The 24,504-nt window shown below is 54.5% G+C and overlaps 1 protein-coding gene across 4 annotated transcripts; it reads left to right on the forward strand.

The window, feature by feature from the left end:
• The first annotated feature begins 1,198 nt into the window (after positions 1-1,198).
• Positions 1,199-19,307, forward strand: ORAI2 (ORAI calcium release-activated calcium modulator 2). 4 transcript variants are annotated; one of them, XM_034964659.3, is made up of 4 exons: positions 1,210-1,349; positions 3,921-4,029; positions 6,648-6,885; positions 14,198-19,307. In XM_034964659.3, exons 2-4 carry the CDS (start codon positions 4,022-4,024, stop codon positions 14,735-14,737), a joined length of 786 nt encoding a protein of 261 aa, XP_034820550.1. In that variant the 5' UTR covers positions 1,210-1,349; positions 3,921-4,021; the 3' UTR covers positions 14,738-19,307. The 4 variants fall into 4 exon arrangements, with proteins under 4 accessions (XP_034820549.1, XP_034820550.1, XP_034820551.1 ...); XM_034964660.3 differs by having other exon boundaries at positions 1,214-1,349; positions 3,880-4,029; XM_034964658.3 differs by lacking the exon at positions 3,921-4,029 and having other exon boundaries at positions 1,199-1,349.
• Positions 19,308-24,504: the final 5,197 nt, after the last annotated feature.

Genomic DNA, 24,504 nt, shown 5'->3' on the forward strand with positions numbered 1-24,504 from the left:
ACCAGCAGAGGCAACATAGCAAGACCCATCTCAATTTTTTTTAAAAAATTTAAAAATTAGCTGGACATTGTGGCACATGCCTGTAATCCCAGTGCTTTGAGAGGCTGAGAGAGGATTGCTTGAGGCCAGGAGTTTAAGACCAGTCTGGGCAATACAGGAAGACTCTATCTCTAAAAAAGAATTTTTTTTTTTTTTGGCCGGGCACAGTAGCTCACATGTATCATCCCAGCACTTTGGGAGGCCGAGGCAGGCAGGATCACCTGAGGTCAGGAGTTCAAGACCAGTCCGGCCAACATGGTGAAACCCCATCTCTACTAAACATACAAAAAAGTAGCCAGGCTAGTGGCGTGCACCTGTAGCTCGGAGGCTGAGACAGGAGAATCGTTTCAACCCCGGGGTCGGGGGTTGCAGTGAGCCAAGATGGCACCACTGCACTCCAGCCTGGGTGACAGGGCAAAACTCCCTCTCAAAAAACAAACAAAAACAAATTTTTTAAAAACTACCACGGTGTGGTGGCTCCTGCCTACATGTAGCCTCAGCACTTTGGGTGACTGAGGGCAGAGGATCACTCGAGCTCAGGAATTCGAGGCTGCATTGAACCGTGATCGCACCACTGCAGTCCAGCCTGGGCGACAGAGCCAGAGCCTGTCTCAAAAAAATAAAAAAAAATCCTGTGAAAACTCGGGCGTGGCCAGACGGATTCTCCCCTCCCCACCTTCCTTTCCCCTCCACTGCCCACCTGCACCCGCCCGCCCTGTCCCCACTCCCCGCCCCTCCACGCAGCCAGCGTCCAATGCTGGGCACCCCCCGAGGCTCACCCTGCCAAGCCTGGGGCTCCCCTTTTGCGCCCGGACCCAGGGGCAGGGAAAGCCCAGCTCGTGGTCTGTGGGTAGCCGGACCCCCGATGGGGCGGTGGGGGGCCTCGCCTTGACTCCCAGAGCTGGGGCCGGGGACAGGAACTGGGGCAGGAGGGATGCGCGCGGGTCGGGGTCTTCCCACCTCCCCTGCTCCTCTCCCTCGCGCGATCCCGGGGTGGTTCCAGGTGAGGCGGGGACCCCCACCCCCCCCACTCTCCGAGGAGGCGCCGCCAGCCCCGCCCCTCCCGGCCCGGCGGGTGACGTGGCCGCGGCTCTCCCGCGGGCGGGTCACGTGTTGGCGGCGCCTGGTTGCCTTGGCAGCGGCTGCGGCGGCCGCGGGGGCTGGGTGGAGGCGGGGCCGGGGGACCCCGCGCGACCGGCGGAAGGAGGGAGGGGGCCGCGCTCGGCGCCCCGGCCGGGCCACTGGGCCACAGGCCACGCGGCCACGCAGTCCGAGCGGGAGCCGAGCCGGGCGGGGCGAGGGCAGCTCCGGTGAGTGTGGCGGCGCGGGGGCCTGGCGCGGGGAGCGGGGTCCCTGCGGCTGGGAGGGCCGGAATTGGACCGGGGACGCTCGGCGGGGAAGGGGACGACTGTAGGCTGCCCGGGCGCGGTCACTACCCATCCGGGGTTGGTGACCTCCACCCCGCGGGATCCCTGGCGGGGTGCGGCGCCCAGAGGATCAGGGTCGGGGGCGCAGCCGGTTCCGGACACCGGGGCGTCCCTGGGGGAGGGACAGGGATGCAGCCTAGCGCCCCTGGGAGGCCCCCTCCCAGTGCGCCTGCTGGAGAGAGACACTCGCCATTGCCGGTGCCCCAGATGCTTAGAGGAAGTCAAACTCCAAGACCGCCCTCTGGAAATGTGTCCAATAGGCCAGCCAGGAAGAAAAGCTCATCTCTAGAGAGGGGATCGCGTTATTCTACAAGACCTGTTTTCTCTGACTGCTCATTAAAGCAAAAAAAAAAAAAAAAAAAAAAAAAAAAAGCAACCCCACAAGGTTCAGTCCCGGAGCATCCTCTAGGGTCTGTGCCACCTGACAGAAGTACAAGGCTCCATCCTGCCCCACCCCACCCCCTGCCTGGGATCCAGTGTGAGGCCCAGACTCTGTCCCTCCCCCTGGGCCACCGGGCCTGGCACACACAGTTGGCATTGGGAACATAAAGGATGAATTTGAACCCCCTCCTGGGCTGCTCCTTCGAGACCTGGAGACCTGTCTCAAGACCCAGCTCCAGGCAGACAGACATCGTTTCCTCCACAACCCCACCCACTCTGGGGACATCTGCAGGGCCTCACCGATGGGGCATGGGAGGCCTGGCGGCTCCCAGGAAGCCACCCTCAGCCCTCACTGCCCTGAGCTCTTCACCTCCACTCTCAGACCTGAGCCCAGCCCACCCTTACTGATGGGGCATCCCTCTTGTTCACCCTTCCTTCCTTTGGAGGCCACCAGGCTCTCCCTTGCGTCCCACTCCTGCCAGTTGGCCAGCCATTTCCCTGGGTTGAACTGTGGCCCCAAACCAGAATGATCTAGCAGTGCCCAGACCGTTGCACTCACCAATTTCTTCCATTCTCCTGTGGCTGGACGCCCAGTCATGCTGCCCAGACCCTCTGGCTGATTCCACAGCCCCAGGCTCCAAGTGTCTTCCACCCACATCTCCCTGCCCCCTCCACCCCCCAGGTGGCAGCCAGTCTTCCCTCCATATCTCCTGGACAAGGAGAGCCACCGCACATGTACACCTGGAGTGGCCTTCCCGTCTCTCGGAATCCTTCCATGCAGGCAGCATCTTGTCTTTGAGGAAAGGTCCCTCTTTTTTGAAATTCTTTTTAGAGGCCAGGCGCAGTGGTTCATGCCTGTAATCTCAGCACTTTGAGAGGCCAAGGTGGGCGGATCACTTGAGCTCAGGAGTTCTAGACCAGCCTGGCCAACATAACAAAACCCTGTCTCTACCAAAAATACCAAAAATTAGCCAGGTATGGTGGCACACACATGTAGTCCCAGCTACTCGGGTGGTTGAGGCAGGAGGATCGCTTGAGCCTGGGAGGTAGAATTTGCAGGGAGCTGAGATTGTGCCACTGCACTCCAGCCTGGTAACACAGCAGGACCCCATGTCAAAAAAATTATTTTTAGAGACAGCGTCTTACTCTGTTGCCTAGGCTGGTCTCCAGCTCCTGGCCGCAGGTGATCCTCCCACCTTGGCCTCACAAAACACTGGGATTACAGGCATGAGGCACTTTGGCATGCAAAGGGCTGCTCTGTCCCCTCCCCGGTGTTACCTGCAAGCACCTTTTCCTGGCCTTGGTGTGAGGCAGCCAGTCCTCTGCTCCCTGCCCTCCATTGAAGCCTTTAGCTCAGTGGATGAGGATTGCCCCCACCTCTTTTTTTTTTTTTTTTTTTTTTTTGAGATGGAGTCTCGCTCTGTTGCCCAGGCTGGAGTGCAGTGGTGTGCTCTCGGCTCACTGCAACCTCTGCCACCACACCCAGCTATTTTTTTTTTTTAAGACAGAGTCTCACTGTGTCACCCAGGCTGGAGTGCCGTGGTACGATCTCAGCTCACTGCAACCTCCGCCTCCTGGGATCAGGCAATTCTCCTGCCTCAGCCTCCTGAGTAGCTGGGATTACAGGCGCCCACCACCATGCCCAGTTACTTTTTGTATTTTTAGAAGAGACAGGTTTCCACCATGTTGTCCAGGCTAGTCTCGAACTCCTGACCTCTAGTGATCCGCCCACCTCAGCCTCCCAAAGATGACAGGTGTGAGCTACTGCTCCTGACCCACATCCCCTTACCTTGCTCCCCTACTGGGAGGCCATGAATTCTGGCCTCTTTCATCTTGGATCTTAAAGTACCAAGTGCGCTAAGCACCTGTGTGATGGAGGAGGGAGGATGGAGGGAGCAAAGGTTAGCGTCTCACCCCTCCAGTCTCTGTATACTGCGGTCATCAGACCTGCATGCTCAATTCTGTTAACTATGGGGGTGGGGGGAGAGGAAAAATGCAGTTTCCAAATTACAGCATTTTCTATTATGTGGAGCTAACCTACGGATTGCAGCGTTTCTCTGAATTCTCCCCAAGGGAAGGAACGTCCCAGGGATGGAAGTGCTTGGATGCGGTGCTGCTGGCTGCGGATGTGCGCAAGGAGATGGGATGGAGAGCCTGAGTTGGCATTCGTATAAATGACCTGGTAATTGGCATCCCCTGGCAGAAATAGCACAGAACTGTTCCCAGAGGTCTTGTTGGCCAGGGAAGGCTGTGGCTTTGTAGCCTTGTTGAGAACAAAGGGAAAGGCGACACTGTTTTCCACCTCCAGCACCTTCCTGCGTAATTTCCAAATTGGGGCATTTTCAATTATGGGGGGCTCGACTCTGGCATGGATGGACTAAGTTTGGGGCATTTCCTCAGCTGCTGACCCTGTTAAGCACTCCCCACTCCACCCGTCCACCCCAGCCACGCTCCCTGGGACCTAGAAACACGGATCTGTGTGTAACAGCCTGACATAGACTTTCCGTGGGGCCTATGTGGGCCTGGACATAGAAGTTACTCCTTTTGTTTCTTTTTTTTCTTTCCTTTTCTTTTCTTTTCTTTTTTTGAGACGGAATCCTGCTCTGTCACCCACGCTGGAGTGCAGTGGCGCAATCTTGGCTCACTGCAACCTCCGCCTTCTGGGTTCAAGCGATTCTCTTGCCTCAGCCTCCCGAGTAGCCGGGATTACAGGAGCCCGCCACCACACCTGGCTAATTTTTGTATTTTTAGTGGAGACAGGGTTTCACCATGTTGGCCAGGCTGGAAAAGTCACTCTTTTTGATGCCAAGTAAACCACAAGATGCCTGTGCCCTTGAAGCACGCCCTGCAGATTAATTAGAACTGGATCCTGGCGTGTGGCCGAGCAGCCCAGCTCCTTGGGACACACGCGACCGCCAATCCCCTACTTAGTGGAGATTTAGGTTTAAATTCACAAATCTTGACAGATCTGTCCTTCTGATGTTTAATCTGTGTTAGTCAAACCAGATGTTTACCAGGTGTAAGTCCAGGCATCTCCGCCGTCTGTTTCTCCTTAAAATGTGGTCATGTGAGTTGGTGGATTTCATTTTTCATCTTGCTAAAAGTTTGCCTTGTAGCTTGGATGTGGCTTTAGTTACGTAAGTCCAATATTTTTCTTAGGGTGAACTGTACTGATCAAAATTTAAGTTGAAGGCCAGGTGCGGTGGCTCACACCTGTAATCCCATCACTTTGGGAGGCTGAGGCGGGCGAATCACCTGAGCTCTGGAGTTCAAGACCAGGCTGGCCAACATGGCGAAACCCTGTCTCTACTAAAAATATAAAAATTAGCCAGGCATGGTGGCGCATGCCTGTAATCCCAGCTACTCGGGAGGCTGAGGCAGGAGAACGGCTTCAACCCAGGAGGCGGAGGTTGCAGTGAGCCGAAATTGCGCCACTTCACTCCAGCCTGGGTGACAGAGCGAGACTCTGTCTCAAAAAATAAATAAATTTAGAAAATAATAAAATGTAAGTTGGATCTGTGAAACTAGCAGCTACTTGGAAATGTTTATTCCATGGCTGGCACCTGGATGTTGGAAGAAGTCTTTCGTCTTCAGATGCATTATCTTATTCAAAAGCCCTAGAGGTGAGGCCGGGTGCAGTGGCCCACACGTGTAATCCCAGCACTTTGGGAGGTGTAAGAGGGAGGATCACTTGAGGCTAGGAGTTCAAGACCAGCCTGGGCAATATAGTGAGATTCCCGTCTCTAGGAAAAATTAAAACATTAGCAGGCATGGTCCTGTGCTTGTGGTCCTAGCTCCTCAGAAGGCTGAGGCAGAAGCTTCCCTTGAACCTAGGAGTTCGAGGCTGCAGTGAGCTGTGATCGTACCACTGCACTCCAGCCTGGGCAACAGAATGAGACTGTCTCTATTTTTAAAAAAAGTAGGCTGGACGCGGTGGGTCACACCTGTAATCCCAGCACTTTGGGAGGCTGAGGCAGGTGGATCACCTGAGGTCAGGAGTTCGAGACCAGCCTGGCCAACATGGTGAAACTCCATCTCTACTAGGAATACAAAAATTAGCCAGCTATGGTGGCGGGCGTCTGTAGTCCCAGGTACTTGGGAGGCTGAGGCAGGAGAATCGCTTGAAGCCGGGAGTCAGAGATTGCACCACTGCACTCCAGCCTGGGCAACTCGGCGAGACTGTCTCAAAAAAATATATCAAATAAAATAAAATAAAAATAAATAAAAAGTCCTATAGGTGGAAATATCCCCATTCTCACGATGAAAGAGCCAGGTCAGAAAGGTCAGCTGTCATGCTCAGAATCACACAGTAGAGTCAAATCCAGGTTTCATAACTTTAGGTCCTGGAAGGCTGGGCGCAGTGGCGCATATCTGTAATCCCAGCAGTTTGGGAGGCTGAGGCAGGCGGATCACTTGAGGTCAGGAGTTCGAGACCAGCCTGGCCAACATGATGAAACCCCGTCTCTACTAAAAATACAAAAATTAGCCAGGCGTGGTGGCGGACACATAATCCCAGCTACTCAGCAGACTGAAGCAGGAGAATTGCTTGAACCTAGGAGCTGGAGTTTCCAATGAGGTGAGATTGCCCCACTGCACTCCAGCCTGGACGACAGAGTGAGACACTGTCTCAAAAACAAACAAACAAAGAAACATAACTTTAGGTCCTGGGCACTTTCTAAACCCCTGGGCTCTGGCGTGGGCTGTATATGGCAGCCTCTGTAGGTTGAATGGGCTTGGAGTCTAGCTCTTCCAGGCCGCAGTAACCTAGGATGTCTGAGCATGTCTCTCTCCCACCCTTAGCCTGGCTCCCACCATGAGTGCTGAGCTCAACGTGCCTATTGACCCCTCTGCTCCTGCCTGCCCTGAGCCCGGCCACAAGGGCATGGATTACCGGGACTGGGTCCGCCGCAGCTACCTGGAACTGGTCACCTCTAACCACCACTCGGTACAGGCCCTGTCGTGGCGGAAGCTCTACCTGAGCAGGGCCAAGCTGAAGGCCTCCAGCAGGACCTCCGCCCTCCTCTCCGGCTTTGCCATGGTGAGTGTGGGTGCCAGGTGAGGAGCACACTGGTCAGATGGGCTTTGCTAACTGAGGTCCTGGGATGCCTCAGGGACCAGAGCCTTCCCTCCAGTCTCTGGCAGCCAGGATGGACCAGTAGGAAGCATCCACCCAAGTCCCAGCTGCTCTAAGAGGACGACTCTATCAGTGCGAGTGGGGGCGCTGGGAGTTGCCAGGGGCTCCCAGCTCTAGAATCTTCAGAAAGCCCACTCTGTCCTGTTCACATCAAGTATTTGCTTAGCAAGGAGGGAGGTTGGTGCGGGGTAATTATAGTAGCTCAGGTTCTGTGACTCACACCTGTAATCCCAGCACTTTGGGAGGCCAAGGTGGGAGGATAGCTTGAGGCCAGGAGTTTGAGACCAGCCTGGGCAACACAGGGAGACCCCTGTCTTTACAAAAATAAAATAAATAATTAGCCAGACGTGGTGGCGTGCACCTATAGCCCCAGCTACTTGGGAGGCTGAGGCAGGAGGATCACTTGAGTCCAGGAGGTGGAGGCCTCAATGAGTTATGTCCACACGACTGCACTCCAGCCTGGACGTCAGAGTGAGACCCCATCTCTAAAAAGAAAAAATAAAATTTATTTATTTATTTTGGCCAGGCGTGTTGGCTCACACCTGTAATCCTAACACTTTGGGAGGCCGAGGTGAGTGGATCACTTGAGATCAGGAGTTCGAGACCAGCCTGGCCAACATGGTGAAACACCGTCTCTACTAAAAGTACAAAAAAATTAGCTGGGTATGGTGGCAGGCGCCTGTAATCCCAGCTACTTGGGAGGCTGAGACACAAGAATCGCTTGAACCTGGGAGGCCGGAGGGTGCAGTGAGCCAAGGTCACGCCACTATACTCCAGCTGGTCAAGAGTGAGACTTTGTCTCGAAATAAATAGATTAATTAATTAAAAAGATAAAATCAAATCAAATCGCTGCATGGTACAGGGTTTCCTGAGAAAAGGCGCCCATGTCTGCCCCGTCTCAGGCACCACCCAGAAGTTTGGAACTCTCAGGGATCTCTGAGCAGGGCCTCAGAGATTGATTGGGGTTGGATCAGTTTAGCCCAGTTAGCGATGCAGACGTTCCTGGAATCTGGCCTCCAGGGTGACAAAGGAGAGCTTTTGGCCTGGCTCCCAGCGGCCGCCTTCCTTCTGAGTCATCCCCTAGGACAAGAGTCAGTTTCCGACAAAGCTGCGGCTCTGACAAGGGGCCCATCTCCTATTGACTCCAAAGCCGCTGACCCACACCCCTGGAGGGAATTGTCCCAGAGGTTAAGGACTCACAGTGAGGACACAACAGTGTGCTCACAGGTCCTATTGGGTGGAAGTGATTTATTTGTTTTTTGTTTTGTTTTTAGAGACAGGGTCCCACTCTGTTGCCCAGGCTGGAGAGGGCGGTGGTGTGATCATGGCTCACTGCAGCCTCTACCTCCTGAGCTCAAGCCATCCTCCTGCCTCAGTCTCCTGAGTAGCTGGAATTATAGGCACGTGCCACCATGCCTGGCTAATTTTTTTTTTTCTTTTTTCAGAGACAAGTTCTCTGCTCTGTTGCCTAGGCTGGAGTGCGGGGGTACAATCATGGCTCACTGCAGTCTTGAACTCTCAAGTGATTTTCCCACCTCGGCCTCCCAAAGTGCTAGCATTGCACCTTGTCCAGCCTGTTTCCTTATGTGAAAACAATTATTGTTTTTCTTTTTGTTTGTTTTTGTTTTTGCTTTGAGATGGAGTCTTGCTCTGTCACCCAGGCTGGAGTGCAGTGGTGTGATTTCAGCTCACTGCAGCCTCTGCCTCCTGGATTCAAGCGATTCTCCTGCCTCAGCCTTTCGAGTAGCTGGGACTACAGGCACACGTCACCACGCCTGGCTAATTTTGATATTCTTAGTAGAGATGGGGTTTCACCATGTTGGCCAGGCTGGGCTCGAACTCCTGACCTCAGGTGATCCGCCACCCTCGGCCTCCCAAAGTGCTGGGATTACAGGCAGGAGCCACCGTGCCCGGCCTCTATTGTTTTTCTGTAGGCCGGAGCCTCAATTGTTAGATTGATGGTGCAATTTAAAAGAAAAAGCTGGCTGGGTGTGGTGGCTCATGCCTGTAATCCCAGCACTTTGGGAGGCTGAGGCGGGCAGATCACCTGGTCAGGAGTTCGAGACCAGCCTGGCCAACATGGTGACACCCCGTCTCTACTAAAAATATAAAAATTAGCAGGACGTGGCGGCAGATGCCTGTAATCCCAGCTACTCCAGAGGCTGAGACGGAGAATTGCTTGAACCCGGGAGGCGGAGGTTGCACTGAGCCGAGATTGCATCACTGCACTCCAGCCTGGGCCATAGAGCGAGACTGCATCTCAAAAAAAAAAAAAAAAAAAAAACCCAGAGGTGGCTCTTGCTATGTTGCCCAGGCTGGTTTTTTTTTTTCTTTAATTATTGTTATTTTTTTCTTCACCTTATACCAAGGGAGAAATATTGTTGTTTCATTTTGTTTTTTTCCCCCAAGTATTTTTGACCTGTGGTTGGTTGAATCTGCAGATGTGGAACTCATAGATACAGAGCACCAGCTGCAGTGGGAAGCAAGTGAACCATCTGGCATGGAGCTGAGCCTCGGGGGAGCCGCAGTGCACCTGCTTGATTAGATTAGCATAGCGCCATCCGGTCAGATCGTTCTTCACACTGCAGGGCAGCCTGGGAAAAATAAGTGACAAATACAAATCATCAGAAACTGTAGCTGAGTCGGGGCAGGGCCCTGGGAACAGGCAAAGGTACAGATTGCTGGGTAGAGTTCGCCCTTTATAGTGTGTCTTCCCTCATTAGAATTGCAAAGCTGTTCCTTTGTCTAGCAACACGTGCTTATGCCTAACCTGAAGCTTAGTTCTTGATGCGTATTCTTCCCCCAACACAGAGAACCAGTGATCCGAGGCCGCACCTCATAAAACCTCTGCATAGGCCAGGCGGGGTGGCTCACGCCTGTAATCCCAGCACTTTGGGAGGCTGAGGTGGGCGGATCACTTGAGGTCAGGAGTTCCAGATCAGCCTGGCCAACATGGGGAAACCCTGTCCCTACTAAAAATATGAAAAGGAGGGCCGGGCGCCATGGTTCATGCCTGTAATCCCAGCACTTTGGGAGGCCACGGTGAGCAGATCACTTGAGGTCAGGAGTTGGAGACCAGCCTGGCCGATCTGGTGAAACACTGTCTCTACTAAAAATACAAGAATTAGGCTGGGTGCAATGGCTCACACCTGTAATCTGAGCACTTTGGGAGGCCGAGGCGGGCAGATCACGAGGTCAGGAAATGGAGACCATCCTGGCTAACACAGTGAAACCCCATCTCTACTAAAAATACAAAAATCAGCCGTGCGTGGTGGCCCACGCCTGTAGTCCCAGCTACTCGGGAGGCTGAGGCACGAGAATCACTTGAACCCGGGAGGCAAAGGTTTCAGTGAGCCAAGATCGCTCTACTGCACTCCAGCCTCTGTGGCAGAGCAGGACTCCGTCTCAAAAAACAAAAAAACAAAAATTAGCCAGGGGTGGTGGCTGGCACCTGTAACCCCAGCTTCTCGGGAGGCTGAAGTGGGAGGATCACTTGAACCCGGAAAGGGGAAGTTGGAGTGAGCCGAGAACATGCCACTGCACTCCACCCTGGGCAACAGAGAGGCAGACTCCGTCTCAAAAAAATATATATATATTAGCCGTGGTGGCGCATGCCTGTAGTCCCAGCTATTGGGGAGACTGAGGAAGGAGAATCACTTGAACCCGGGAAGCAGAGGTTGCAGTGAGCCGAGACAGCGCCACTGCACTCCAGCCTGGGCAACAGAGCAAGACTCTGTCTCAATAAAAAAAAAAATTTTAATTTAAATTAAAAAAATTCTGCATAAACACAGTGAAAAATTGCCTTCTCTTTTCTTCTTCTTCTTCTTTTTTTTTTTTTTAATAGAGATGGGGTCTCATTTTGTTGCCTGGGCTGGTCTTGAACTCCTGGGCTTAAGTGATCTCCCGCCTCAGCTTCCCAAAGTGCTGAGATCACAGGTGTAAGCCACCTCACTCAGCCCCTTTTCTCCTTTTTTTTTTTTTTTTTTTTTGAGATGGAATCTTGCACTGTCTGTCGCCCAGGCTGGAGTGCAGTGGCGCGATCTCGGCTCACTGCAAGCTCCACCTTCCGGGTTCACGCCATTCTCCTGCCTCAGCCTCCCGAGTAGCTGGGACTACAGGCGCCCGCTTTTCTCCTTTTAAGGTGGAACAAAACCACTTTTTGCAAGCCCTGCCCCCTACCTCATAATCATCTTTATTTCCTGTCTTGGAGGCCTCTGTGGTTTGTAATATTTGTCACTTGGGCCATTTCCTTTGAGGTGACCATAGCCAACCCAGGGCCACACTGAGAAAAACCACCCCTCAGCCCATGTTCCGTGTCTACTGGTTTTTGGATACGTTTCACAAGGGCTCCAACTGTATTACGGCTGAGTTGTTTTTCGGCTCTGGTCCACTAGGACTGCCATGTCTTCTTTTTTCTTTTTTGAGATGTAGTCTTGCTCTGTCTCCCAGGCTGGAGCACAATGGCACGATCTTGGCTCACTGCAACCTTTGCGTCCCGGGTTCAAGAGATTCTCCTGCCTCAGCCTCCCGAGTAGTTGGGATTACAGGCGCCCACCACCACGCCCAGCTAATTTTTGTATTTTTAGTAGAGATGGGGTTTTACCATGTTGGTCAGGCTGGTCTCGAACTCCTGACCTCAGGTGATCCGCCCACCTCGGCCTCCCAAAGTGCTGGGATTACAGGCACCCGGCCATATCTTCTTTTATCTAGGAAGTGTTCCCTCACCACTGAAAGCGAGGTGAAGAAATGAGCTGCTAAGAGGTGGCAGTTGCTGAAGGACATTATGAAATCTTCATATATATTATTTTATTTTATTTTTTACTTTATTTTTTCCCCAGACAGGATATCGCTCCATTGCCCAGGCTGGGGTGCAGTGGTACATTCATAGCTCACTGCAGCCTCTAACTCCGGGGCCCAGCCTTGTGAGTTATTTTTTTATTTTATTTTATTTTATTTTATTTTATTTATTTATTTTTTTGTGGCAGGGTCTCACTCTGTCTCCCAGGCTGGAGTGCAGTGGCATGATCTCAGCTCACTGAAACCTCTGCCCGCCGGATTCAAGCGATTCTCCTGCCTCAGCCTCCCGAGTAGCTGGGATTACAGGCACGAGCCACCATGCCCGGTTCATTTTTGTATTTTTCACAGAGAAAGAGTTTTGCCATATTGGCCAGGCTGGTCTCCAACTCCTGACCTCAAGTGATCCGCCCCCCCGCCCCCCACCCTCCAGCCTCTTAAAGTGCTGGGATTACAGGCATGAGCCACCGCACCTGGCCTGAGTTTTGTTGTTTTTTTTTCTTTAAACAGGGATGGCTTAGGTCTAGGAGGGAAACAGTGGAAACAGTGGGTAGAAGAACCTTCCCCAGGCTTCTTCTTTTTTTTTTTTTTTTTGAGACAGAGTCCTGCTCTGTTACCTAGGCTGGAGTGCAGTGGCATGATCTCCATTCACTGCAACCTCTGCTTCCTGGGTTCAAGTGATTCTCTTGCCTCAGCTTCCTGAGTAGCTGGGATTACAGATGCCCACCACCACGTCCAGCTAATTTTTTGTATTTTTAGTAAAGACGGGGTTTCACCATGCGGGCCAGGCTGGTCTTGAACTCCTGACCTCAAGTGATCCACCCACCTCGGCCTCCCAAACTGCTGGGATTACAGGCGTGAGCCACCGCGCCTGGCTGACCTCACATTTCAAGACACCAAGCAGAGCCTGCCGTTCCTTGGTTTGTTCGTTTTAGACTATACCTGCTGTAACCTCTGACTATGGTTGATGATTTTGCTTCCTTAGCAGACCCAGCCATGCCTCCTTTCCACAGCTTCCCTCCTCACCCTCGGCCTCACTTCCGTCACCTTTCCTGAGCTTTAGAGATGCCGGCTCTCACTGGGCTTTTGGCCTCTGCTGAGGAGGCACCATGTGGTCTGTCTGAGGCCGTCCAGGTGTGCAGCTCTGAGTCTGGGGGCTCTCCGCACTTTCAGTTGTTCTGTTTTAAAAGGTCAGTTTCCGTTTTTTGTTTTTTGTTTTTGTCAAGATGGGCTCTCACTATGTTGCCCAGGCTGGTCTCAAACTCCTGGGCTCAAGCGATCCTCCTGCCTCTGCCTCCCAAAGTGCTGGGATTACAGGCATGAATCATCGTGCCTGGTCAGTTTTTACCTTTTGAAAGGTCAGTTTCCTTTTTTTGTAGAGACGAGGTCTCACTCTGTCACCCGGGGTGAAGTGTAGTGGTGTGATCATAGCTCACTGCAGCCTGTTATCTCCCGGGTTCAAGCGATCCTCCCACCTCAGTCTCCTCAGTAGCTGGGACTACAGGCATGTGCCACCATGCCCGGCTAATTTTGTATTTTTTATAGAGACAGGGTCTCCTTCTGTCCCCCAGGCTGGAGTGCAGTGGTGCGATTGGGGCTCCCAGCAGCCTGGAATTCCTGGCCTCAAGTGATCTTCCTGCCTCAACCTCCCAAACCACTGGGATTACAGGCATGAACCATTGTACCCAGCCAGTTTTTCACTTCTTTGTTTCCTTCCTTCCTTCCTCCCTCCCTCCCTCCCTTTTCTCTTTCTTTTCTTTCTTTTCCTTCTTTCTTTTTCTTTTCTTTCTCTCTCTTTCTTTCTCTCTCTCTCTTTCTCTCTCTTTCTTTCTTTCCTTTCTTTTCTTTCTTTAACTTTCGTGGCTTGTTTTGTTTTGAGACAGAGTCTCACTGTGTCACCCAGGCTGGAGTGCAGTGGTGAAATCTTGCCTCACTGCAACCTCCACCTCCCAGGTTCAAGTGATTCTCCTGCCTCAGCCTCCCGAGTAGCTGGGATTACAGGTGCCTGCCACCACGCCCGGCTGCTTTTTGTATTTTTAGTAGAGACAGGGTTTCACCATGTTGGCCAGGCTGGTCTCCAGCTCCTGGCCTCAAGTGATCCACCAGCCTTGGCCTCTCAAAGTGCTGGGATTATAGGCGTGAGCCACCACACTGGCCTCTTCTGTACTGTTGAGATGTTTTTCTCAGTGCAGTCTTCTTTAGATAATTAGAACAAAGGAAAATGTGAAACATTTGATCAGTGAGGAGGTTGCCCTCTGGTCTTCCAGGGCCCAGAACATGGGTGAGTCCTGCCAGCAGGCAAGCCCATGGCTACCCTGTCCCCCGAACCTGGCCCAGCCCCTGCTCTGCCTGGTAGGTGGCCCTGGTGGGGCCATACCTTGCCCTCTCCACACCCAGCACCACTCGTCTGCTGTCCCCGCAGGTGGCCATGGTGGAGGTGCAGCTGGAGACGCAGTACCAGTACCCGCGGCCACTGCTGATTGCCTTCAGCGCCTGCACCACGGTGCTGGTGGCCGTGCACCTGTTCGCCCTCCTCATCAGCACCTGCATCCTGCCCAACGTGGAGGCCGTGAGCAACATCCACAACCTGAACTCCATCAGCGAGTCCCCGCACGAGCGCATGCACCCCTACATCGAGCTGGCCTGGGGCTTCTCCACCGTGCTCGGCATCCTACTCTTCCTGGCCGAGGTGGTGCTGCTCTGCTGGATCAAGTTCCTCCCCGTGGATGCCCGGCGCCAGCCTGGCCCCCCACCTGGCCCTGGGAGTCACACGGGCTGGCAGGCCGCCCTGGTGTCCACCATCATCATGGTGCCCGTGGGCCTCATCTTCGTGGTCTTCACCATCCACTTCTACCGCTCCCTGGTGCGCCACAAAACGGAGCGCCACAACCGCGAGATCGAGGAGCTCCACAAGCTCAAGGTCCAGCTGGACGGGCATGAGCGCAGCCTGCAGGTCTTGTGAGGGGCCGAGGGCCGGGGCTGGGAGCGGCCCTGTGCCCAGGAGTCCGCAGAGGCGGGGATTTGTCAGATGCAGACATTTTGCAAGGCTGCTGGGTAGTTCAAGACCAAAGTTTTCCTCTTGTCTTAATACCATAAGGACTGGATGACTTCTCCTGAGATAGAACCGTTTGGTTCAATGAGGGACTGTGTTGCTAAGAGCGTTGGGGGCAAAGCCAGGCTGGTTCCTTGGCCTCGGGGTTTCCTGGGTCGGGGACACGGTGAAGAGGCTCCAGCGGGACCTGCCCATCAGTCCTGGGCCAGGAGGGGCTCCAAGCAGCACCCAGCAGTCCGGGGGAGTCTCAGACCCGGCATGCGTGGCTGGCAGACCTGGGAGAGCCAGGGCAGGGTTTTGCGTTCAGAGAAGGATTGCCCCAGAGACCCGTGGTGGACTTCATGGGTGCTGAGTGGCCCGTGTGACAGTGATGACACGAAGGCTTCGGCGTTTGAGTGGGTGCAGGTGCATGCCAGGGCTTGGTGCTTCCCTGCCTGGCCCTGGAGGGAGCTGGGTGGCCTGGCTTCAGGGGAAGACAGGAGCCAGGACACACATCAGCCCAGCAGGTGTGGGGGTTGCTGCAGCCCTCGGCAGTGGGGTCAGGCCCTGGGGGATGTTTCCAATGGTGGGCAGCCTGGCCAGGCCGGAGGAGACATGTTCACGGGCATCTATCAGATGCCCCCTTGAGGAGGCTGAGTTATTTGAGGGCTGCTGCAAAGTACGCTAGGCTCAAATTCTCTTTTCCCAGCCAGAGCCCTGGCCACACGGACTCAGTGGGGCCACCGGGGTGGGGAAAGGACCCCTCCCCCACCCCCCGCAGCCACTGGCCTCCAGCTCTTGGCCACAGAATGGCCTCTAAGGCTGACTCAGCCGCTCCCTTGGGCTGTGGCAGCAGGAGGCGGGGGCTCTGGCTTAGGCCCCGGAGCCTGTGCAGCTTGCCCGTGGCCCTAGGCAGCGAGGGGACAGCCTGGGGGACTTCCTGCCTAGGCAAGGTCATTGGCCGGGCCTGGCCTGTGGATAGTGGGGCCAGGGGCCGGCCCAGGCCAAATGAGTGCCCTCCTTGTTATGACACCAAGTGACTACAAGGGAGGCAAGACCCCTCCAGGCCTCTCAGCCGACACTGGGTCCCACCACACACAATGACTGTGCTGTGCAGTGCAGGTTCTGGCCTTTTCCTTGAAGGCATCTGGTAGACCTGAAGCCACGCTCTCGGGCCGCACATGCACGCTGCAGCACCAGCTGCCCTGAGCTGCTTGTACAACCAACCACCTTTCCCCTCTTCTCCAGCTGTAACCTGGAGAGTCAGCCATGCCTTGTCTTTTGTTCTCATAAATAGTCACTGGGGCCGGGCGCAGTGACTCACGCCTGTAATCCCAGCACTTTGGGAGGCCGAGGTGGGCGGATCACTTGAGGTCAGGAGTTCGAGACCAGCCTGGCCAACATGGTGAAACCCTGTCTCTACTAAAAAAATACAGAAAATTAGCCGGGCGTGGTGGTGGGCGCCTGTAGCCCCAGCTACTTGGGAGGCTGAGGCGGGAGAATGGCAATGGCGTGAACCCGGGAGGCAGAGCTTGCAGTGAGCTGAGATGGCGCCACTGCACTCCAGCCTGGGCGACAGAGCCAGACTCCATCTCAAAAAAAAAAAAAAAAATTAGCCGGGCGTGATGGCGGGCACCTGTAGTCCCAGCTACTCAGGAGGCTGAGGCAAGAGAATCACTTGAACCCAGGAGGCAGAGGTTGCAGTGAGCTGAGATCACGCCATTGCACTACAGCCTGGGCAACAAGAGCGAAACTTTGTCTAAAAAAAAAAAAAAAAAAAAAAATCACTGGGCTTCTTCATGCTCTGATCACATCTCTTGTAAAAGCTTAAGCTCTCTCCGGGGTCTGGGTTGGCCGTGCTGTGGAATTCTGGGTGGCCTGGCTGGGGTCTCTGGAAATGTGGCTGCAGCAGAGAACAGAGACCCTGACACGCAGTTTTCCGTGCTGAGGGGCCCTAGGGGAGTCACACCAAGGGTCCCCACGAGAAAGTTGTGGCATCCCCGGGGGCCGGAGAAGAGCCCCGTGTCTTCTGAGGGGTTCGTCCTTTGTGTCCCCTGCAGACATTTGTCTGTGACCTTTGCCCTCCAGCATGTATGTACTTTCCTGCAGCCTGTAGAAACGCCTCTTACGGTTTAATATGTGTTCGCTTTGCTAAAGAATATCAACATCGGCCAGGCGAGGTGGGGCACGCCTGTCATCCCAGCACTTTGGGAGGCTGAGGTGGGAGGATCACGTGGGCCCAGGGTGCAGTGCAAGACCAGCCTGGGCAACATAGCGAGACCCCATCTCTAAAAAAATTATTTTAAATTAGCCAGGCCGGGTGCAATGGCTCGCGCCCGTAATCTTAGCACTCTGGGAGGCCGAGGCAGGCAGATCACTTGAGATCAGGACTTTAAGACCAGCCTCGGCAACAACATGGTGAAACCATCTCTAGCAAAAATACAAAAAATTAGCCGGGTATGGTGGCGGGTACCTGTAATCCCAGCTACTCAGGAGGCTGAGGCAAGAGAATCGCTTGAACGCAGGAGGCAGAGGTTGCAGTGAGCTGAGATCGTGCCACTGCACTCCAGCCTGGACAACAGAGCAAAACTCTGTCTCAAAAAATAATAAATAAAAATAAATTAGCTGGGCCTGGTGGTGCATGCCTGTAGTTCCAGCTACTTGGGAGGCTGAGGTGGGAGGATTGCTTGAGCCTGGGAAGTAGAGGCTGCAGTGAACTATGACTGTGCTAGTGGCCGGGCGCAGTGGCTCACGCCTATAATCCCAGCACTTTGGGAGGCCAAAGCAGGTGGATCACTTGAGGTCAGGAGTTCGAGACCAGCCTGGCCAACATGGTGAAACTCTGTGTCTACTAAAAATACAAAAAATTAGCTGAGCGTGGTGGCGTGTGCCTGTAGTCCCAGCTACTTGGGAGGCTGAGGCAGGAGAATCGCTTGAACCCAGAAGGCAGAGGTAGCGGTGAGCCAAGATGGTGCCACTGCACTCCAGCCTGGGCGACAGAGGGTGACTCCTCAAAAAAAAGAAAAATAGCTAAAATATGATTGTGCCACTGCACTCCAGCCTGGGTGACAGAGTGAGACCCTGTCTCTAAAAAAAAAAGAAAAGAAAAGAAAGAAAAAAGAATGTCAGCATGTCAGCGTTCCTCCAAGGAGTGGCTTTGGGTCAAGAAGACAGGCTGGCTCTCCTAAACAAACGGCTCCCCACGGCTGGGAGAGGCAGCAGGCCCTTACTCTGGCCTGAGTCTTTTGGGAGGGGCCCTGCTGGGCCTTCTCCTGCCGCCTACCTTCCTGGACCATCTGTGCCCCTGCCCACGCAGTACCACACTCCCCAGACTGTGGAACGCATCTCCAGTGCCATCTGGGGGCCAGTTACTGTACCTGGTCCCCAGGCAGAGCTCTTGGCCTGGCAGCATCCAGGCAGGTATTAAGTGCCCAGTGATGGTGGCACATGGGTGGGGACGGAGCCACATCCAAGTCTAGCCCTCTGATTAGGAGGATGACAGTCTTGGAATTTCTTGTTCTCTTTCTCCTAGGGTTCTCGTTCTCCCAGCTCCAGCCTTTCTAGTTTCGAGGCATGAGGCAAACCATTGCTGTGGGAATAGCAGTGACCATTGGTAGGGCCATGGTGGCCGGGAGAGGAAACCTCAGGGTCACCCCAGAGCCTGTGGGGAGACGGAGGGTGAGCTGTTGCTGGAGCTGCAGAAACGCCTTGAAGGGCAGCATGGGCGATGAGGAATGCCATTGCAGCCTAGAAATTCGGTTTCTGGAGGTTTAGCCTGATTTTGAAGAGTATTTAAGAACAGAGGGCTCCAGACCAGGTATGGTGGCTCACATCTGTAATCCCAGCACTTTGGGAGGCAGAGGTGGGCGGATCGCCTGAGATCAGGAGTTCGAGACCAGCCTGGCCCACATGGTGAAACCCTATCTCTACTAAAAATACAAAAATTAGCCGGGCGTAGTGACACACGCCTGTAATCCCAGCTGCTCGGGAGGCAGAGGCAGGAGAATGGCGTGAACCCGGGAGGCGGAGGTTGCCGTGAGCCGAGATCACGCCACTGCACTCCAGCCTGTGTAACAGAGCAAGACTCTGTCTCAAAAAAAAAAAAAAAGAACAGGGGCCTCTGCCTCAGTTTGCCCGGGAGCCAGCCAGGGCCCATCCTAATTTGGAGCACAGTCTTCCCGGTGCCTAGACATGCCAAGGCCCCTCCCATGTGGGACACCCTCTCCGTTTAGTACCTGACCACCTGTTTCAAAACACAGGTGTTTCTGGTTTAGAAACTTGGAAGGCGGAATGTGTTTTCGCGTCTTCTAGGAAGGGTCTGTTGAGGACCAGACCACGTAAGCCTGAGTGGATCCTGACTCAGCTGCAGCCCTTACCTGCCTCGTGCTGATGATCTATGCATGGCGTTATGTAGATCACGTGCGGCAGAGACAGCCACTGTCCTGTGTGCGGGTTTTTAAAACAGCTGCCCTGGATGAAACGGAATAAACCAGTGACGCTATTCAAAGTCTTTCTGTTCTTGGGGGATGCTGTGGGCAGAGGGGATAAATTGCAGCCCCTGGCCCTCCCGTGGCATCTGCTGACTGGGGGACCCACATCGTGGGCTGAAAAACTTCTCCTGGAGCGCCCTCTGGCCTCCTGTCGCTGGTCACTGGCCAGTGTCCTCCCAGGCTGCCCCGGCAAGGGGGCGTGGACATCTCTAGAATGGAGGCAGGGTACTCATGTCCAGACACGCCGCCATGGGGCTCCACCCCGAGAGCGCAGGGTGCCTCTGCCTGGCGCTTCCCCTCCCAGACAGGGCCCTCTCTTTCCAGAAACAAAAGAAGGGGCAGCCCCAGAGGGTGGCTGAGCGACAACAGAGCCCACCTGGACAGGGTCAGCTTGGAGTTCCCCCCAGTCCCTTCAGGAGAGGAGCCACCAGAGCACTGGTCACCTCAGGACATTCTCCAGCCCCAAGTCCCTGTGGGGCAGCAGGAACAGGTGGGTCCCTCCTGCGGGCTGGTGGCACTGCTAAGGAAGCACCAGACAGCCTTTTTTTTTTTTTTTGAGACAGAGTCGCTCTGTCACCCAAGCTGGAATGCGGTGGCATGATCTTGGCTCACTGCAACCTCCTCCTCCCGGGTTCAAGCGATCTTGTGCCTCAGCCTCCCAAGTAGCTGGGATTACAGGCACGCACCACCATGCTTGGCTAATTTTTGTATTTTTAGTAGAGACGGGGTTTCACGATGTTGGCCAGGCTGGTCTCGAACTCATGACCTCGTGATCTGCCCACCTCGGCCTCCCAAAGTGCTGGGATTACAGGTGTGAGCCACCTTGCCCAGCTTATGTTTATAGATTTATTTTAGAGACAGGGTCGGGCTCTATTGCCCAGGCCAGAGCTGGAGTGCAGTGGTGCAATCATAGCTCTCTGCAGGCTCCAGCTTCTGGGCGCAAGCAATCCTCCCACCTCAGTCTCCCAAGTAGCTGGGACTACAGGCGCACACTACCATGCCCAGCTAATGTTTTTTTGTAGAGATGGGATCTTGCTATGTTGCCCAGTCTGGTCTTGAACTTCTGGCCTCAAGTGACCCTCCTGCCTTGGCCTCCCAAAGTGCTGGGATTACAGGTGTGAGCCACCATGCCTGGCCCATTCTGTTTTCTGTCGGCCACTGAGGTAGAGGCCCTCTTCTAGGAAAGAATTTCTGTTTGTTTTGTTTTGTTTTGTTTTTTTGAAACAGTCTCTCTCTGTCTCCCAGGCTGGAGTGCAGTGGCGTGATCTCAGCTCGCTGCAACCTCCACTTCCCGGGTTCAAGCAATTCTTCTGCCAAGCTGGGACTACAGGCATGCACCACCACCATGCCCTGCTAATTTTTGTTGTTGTTGTTGGTTTTTGAGATAGAGTTTTGCTCTTGTTGCCCAGGCTGGAGTGCAGTGGCACGATCTCAGCTCACGGCAACCTCCGCCTCCCAGGTTCAAGCAATTATCTTGCCTCAGCCTCCCAAGTAGCTGGGATTACAGGCATGCGCCACCACACCTGGCTTATTTTTGTATTTTTAGTAGAGATGGGGTTTCTCCATGTTAGCCAGCCTGGTCTCGAACTCCCGACCTCAGATGATCCGCCTGCCTCAGCCTCCCAAAGTGCTGGGGTTACAGGTGTGAGCCACGACACCCAGCCTTTCTTTTTGCATTTTTAATAGAGACTGAGTTTCATCACACTGGCCAGGCTGGTTTCGAACTCCTGGCCTCAAGTGATCCGCTGGCCTCAGCCTCCCAAAGTGCTGGATTACAGGCATGAGCCACCGTGCCAGGCCTTGTTAATATTTTTAACTCTGGCACTTCACCCTAGCGGCTGCTAGGAATCAGGTGTGCCAAGCAACTGGCACCACTCCATGGAAAGCGTCTAGGGCAGTGCCTTGGTTCTGCCAATCCTGAGAAGCCAGGCTGCCCCTTGGGCTGGGCAGTGGCCTCAGTACCGAGCCCCAGGCCAGCAAGCCCACAAGCCTCGAGAAAGACTGCACTTCCGGTGGAGGCTGCAGTTTCCTTAAAGGGAAAATCTGCCCCACCCCTGTCAAGGGCAGGACACAAGTCACTGGCATTGAAGGACCCACTCCACATCCAGCAGATCATCGACGCAGACTTTTTTTTTCCCAGATAGAGTCTCACTCTGTCGTCCAGGCTGGACTGCAATGGTGTGATCTTGGCTCACTGTAACCTCCGCCTCCCAGGCTCAAGTGATTCTCCTGCCTCAGCCTCCTGAGTAGCTAGGATTACAGGCGCCCACCATCACGCCTGGCTAATTTTTGTATTTTTAGTAGAGACGGGGTTTTGCCATGTTGGCCAGGCTGGTCTTGAACTCCTGACCTCAACTGATCCTCCTGCCTCAGCCTCCCAAAGTGCTGGGATTATAGGCGTGAGCCACCTCGTCCGACCCAAGACTTTTTGCCTCAGATGCTGCAGAGCCCTGGTGAGGCCCAGGAGGGCAAGGCCCAGACAAGAGCCGAAACCCATGTAGAACCTGCCAACCTGTAGCTCACACCTATAATCCCAGCACTTTGGGAGGCTGAGGTGGGCGGATCGCTTGAGCCAAGGAGTTCGAGACCAACCTGGGCAACATTACGAGACCCTGTCTCTACAAAAATACAAAAATTACCCGGGCTTGGTGGCGCGTGCCTGTAGTCCTAGCTACTGGGGAGGCTGAGGTGGGAGAATCATCTGAGCCCAGGGAGGTTGAGACTGCAGTGAGCCAAGATTGTGCCACTGCACTCCAGCCTGGGTAAAATAAGTGAGACCACGTCTCAACCCCTTTCGCAGCCTGTCTGTGGCCCACCACCTGTGGGTACTGTGGGATGGGGGACAGGCTGGCTTAACACAAATCGAGGCAGGAATAACCCCAGAGAATGGGCTTTGCATGGAGCTTGGCCCCTGTCCCTGCCTGTGAGGGAGGACCAGACTCGGCCTCACCACCTGCCACTCTGAGCAAACAGGCAACGGTGTTTCCTGAACATCTTTCCGAAGCGGCTGAGGGATGTCAGCTGAGCCCCCGCTGGGCCTGCTCTGGAGCGGGATGTCTCCAGAAGCCGCCCTTGGAGCGGGCACTTCCCTATTTGGGCATGTCCCAGTCCCATGCCTCACCGTCCCCTTGCTTGAAGCTCCAAGAGCATGAGAGTGGGCGGCCTGGTCTGCTGAGGAAAGTGTGCTGATGGATGCGGAAATGGCCACTCCAAACACGGGTAAGCAGACGTTACCCTGCAGGCGGTGGCTCCTGGGGCCCAGCCCTGCAGAAACACATGGGGCAGGCTGGGCAGAGGGGCTCACACCCGTTATTCCCAGCGCTTTGGGAGGCTGAGGCAGGAGGATCGCTTGAGCCCAGGAGTTTGAGACCAGCCTGGGCAACATAGCAAGACTCTATCTCCACTAAAAACCAAAACAAAACAATTAGCTGGGTATGGTGGAACACGCCTGTAGTTCCAGCTACTGGGGAGGCTGAGGGGGAGGATCACTTGAGCCCAGGAGTTCAAGGCTGCAGTGAGCCATGATTGTGCCACTGCACTCCAGCCTGGGCAACAGAGCAAGACCCTGCCCCGCCGCCTGAAAGAAAGAAAAAAGAAAAGAAAGAGAAAGAAAGGAAAAGAAAAAGGAAACATACGAGGCTATGGGGCAGTGTACGGGGGCCAGGCTGTGGCAGAAGCATCCCAGCGTGGCCTTCTCCAGCCCCATCCTGGTTGGGTAAGGTGTCGCCGTGGGTCTTCGTGTCACAGCTTCAAGGACAGACCCAACTCTGGTATCACCAACTTAACAGGTAATGGAGTTTCCTAAAGTGTGATCTGCAGGAGTGCTGGAAGGGCCAGCATGGAAGGACCCCAGGGAGGGAGATTTCTTTGCTCCACAGCATCCCCAAGCCTCACGAGGCCTCTCCCCTCCAAGTCTCTATGTGCATCGTTCTCCAGATGTTGGAGCATCCTGCAGGGGCCAGCCCAGCCTGTCAGGGGCAGAGGCCCTGCACTGGCCCCCTCGAGAGTGGACCCCTGGGCTGGCTTATCTGCTCCAGTGCAGTGAGGATCAGCTGGAGCTCCGACCTGACTCACATCTGGATGCACAGTGAGGGGCCCGTTGGGGCCGTGATACTGGGAGGAAGCCGGGCTCTGTGCTTTTGCTCCAAGTGAGTTGACCAGGGAGCCGAAGTTAAGGTGGCCTGGGAGCCACGTCCTCCCACCTAGCGGCTGGGCTCTCACAGCCACTAGAAACCCATCAGCCTTTCCCCTGGGTCTATGCGGGGCTCTTCAGCCCTCCTGGGAGCTCAGTGGCTGGGACGCTGCTTTACAGACAGTGCACAGCTCTGCCACCTGACAGCTCCCAGAGGGTTCTGGGGGTGACTGTAAAGAGTGGTGCTGGCCCTGAACCTTTCCTGTTCCCCTGGATTTAGTTCCCAGCAGGTGGTGAGGAACTGAACATTTTGTCCCATAGTGGTGGGAGAGAGGGCTGGCCACATGGGTCCAGGCCACCCCCTCAGCCTCCACAGCCTGCCCCGCACCCAGCCACAGGAACAGCAGAGCAGCTCCCCCATCCAGGTAAGCCCCCCCGCCACAGCCCCATCACAAAGGAATAGCCTCCTGGCGTAGTGGGAGGTGAGGAGCTTTTTTTGTTTTCCTTTTATTTATTTTAGGGACAGTGTCTTGCTCTGTTGCCAAGTTAAGTGCAGTGGTATGATCATGAGCTCACTGCAGCCTTGACATGGTGGGAAAGCCATCCTCCCACCTCAGCCTTTCGAGTAGCTGGGACTACAGGTGTGTGCCACCATGCCCAGATGCCCAGCTAATGTTTGTATTTTTTGTAGAGATGGGGGTCTCACTATGTTGCCCAGGCTGGCCTCAAGCAATCCTCCCACCTGAGCCCCGCAAAGTACTCGGATTACAGGTGTGAGTCACTGCGCCTGGCCGGGAGCTTTAATTTTTCCTACTTGTTAACAGCGTTATGGGGCTGGGAGGAGGCTCTCAGATTTCCCTGCCCTCCTCACATCCCCCAACCCCCCCTGGGCGTGGGGGTGTCAAGCATGAGTCAGGCTGAGCCTGACTCTGAAGCTGTTCCCAGTTCTTTAGTCTAAACTTCAAATCTTCAACCAACTCTGTTCCCTAATCCAACACATTCCCCAAATGAAGGGACTGGACGGTGAGATATCGGGAAACCCCATGAAAATAGATGCATAATAAAGGTGAAAATCA

Source organism: Pan paniscus, chromosome 6 (genome assembly GCF_029289425.2).
Source record: "Pan paniscus chromosome 6, NHGRI_mPanPan1-v2.0_pri, whole genome shotgun sequence".
In the NCBI taxonomy this organism is placed as follows: domain Eukaryota; kingdom Metazoa; phylum Chordata; class Mammalia; order Primates; family Hominidae; genus Pan; species Pan paniscus.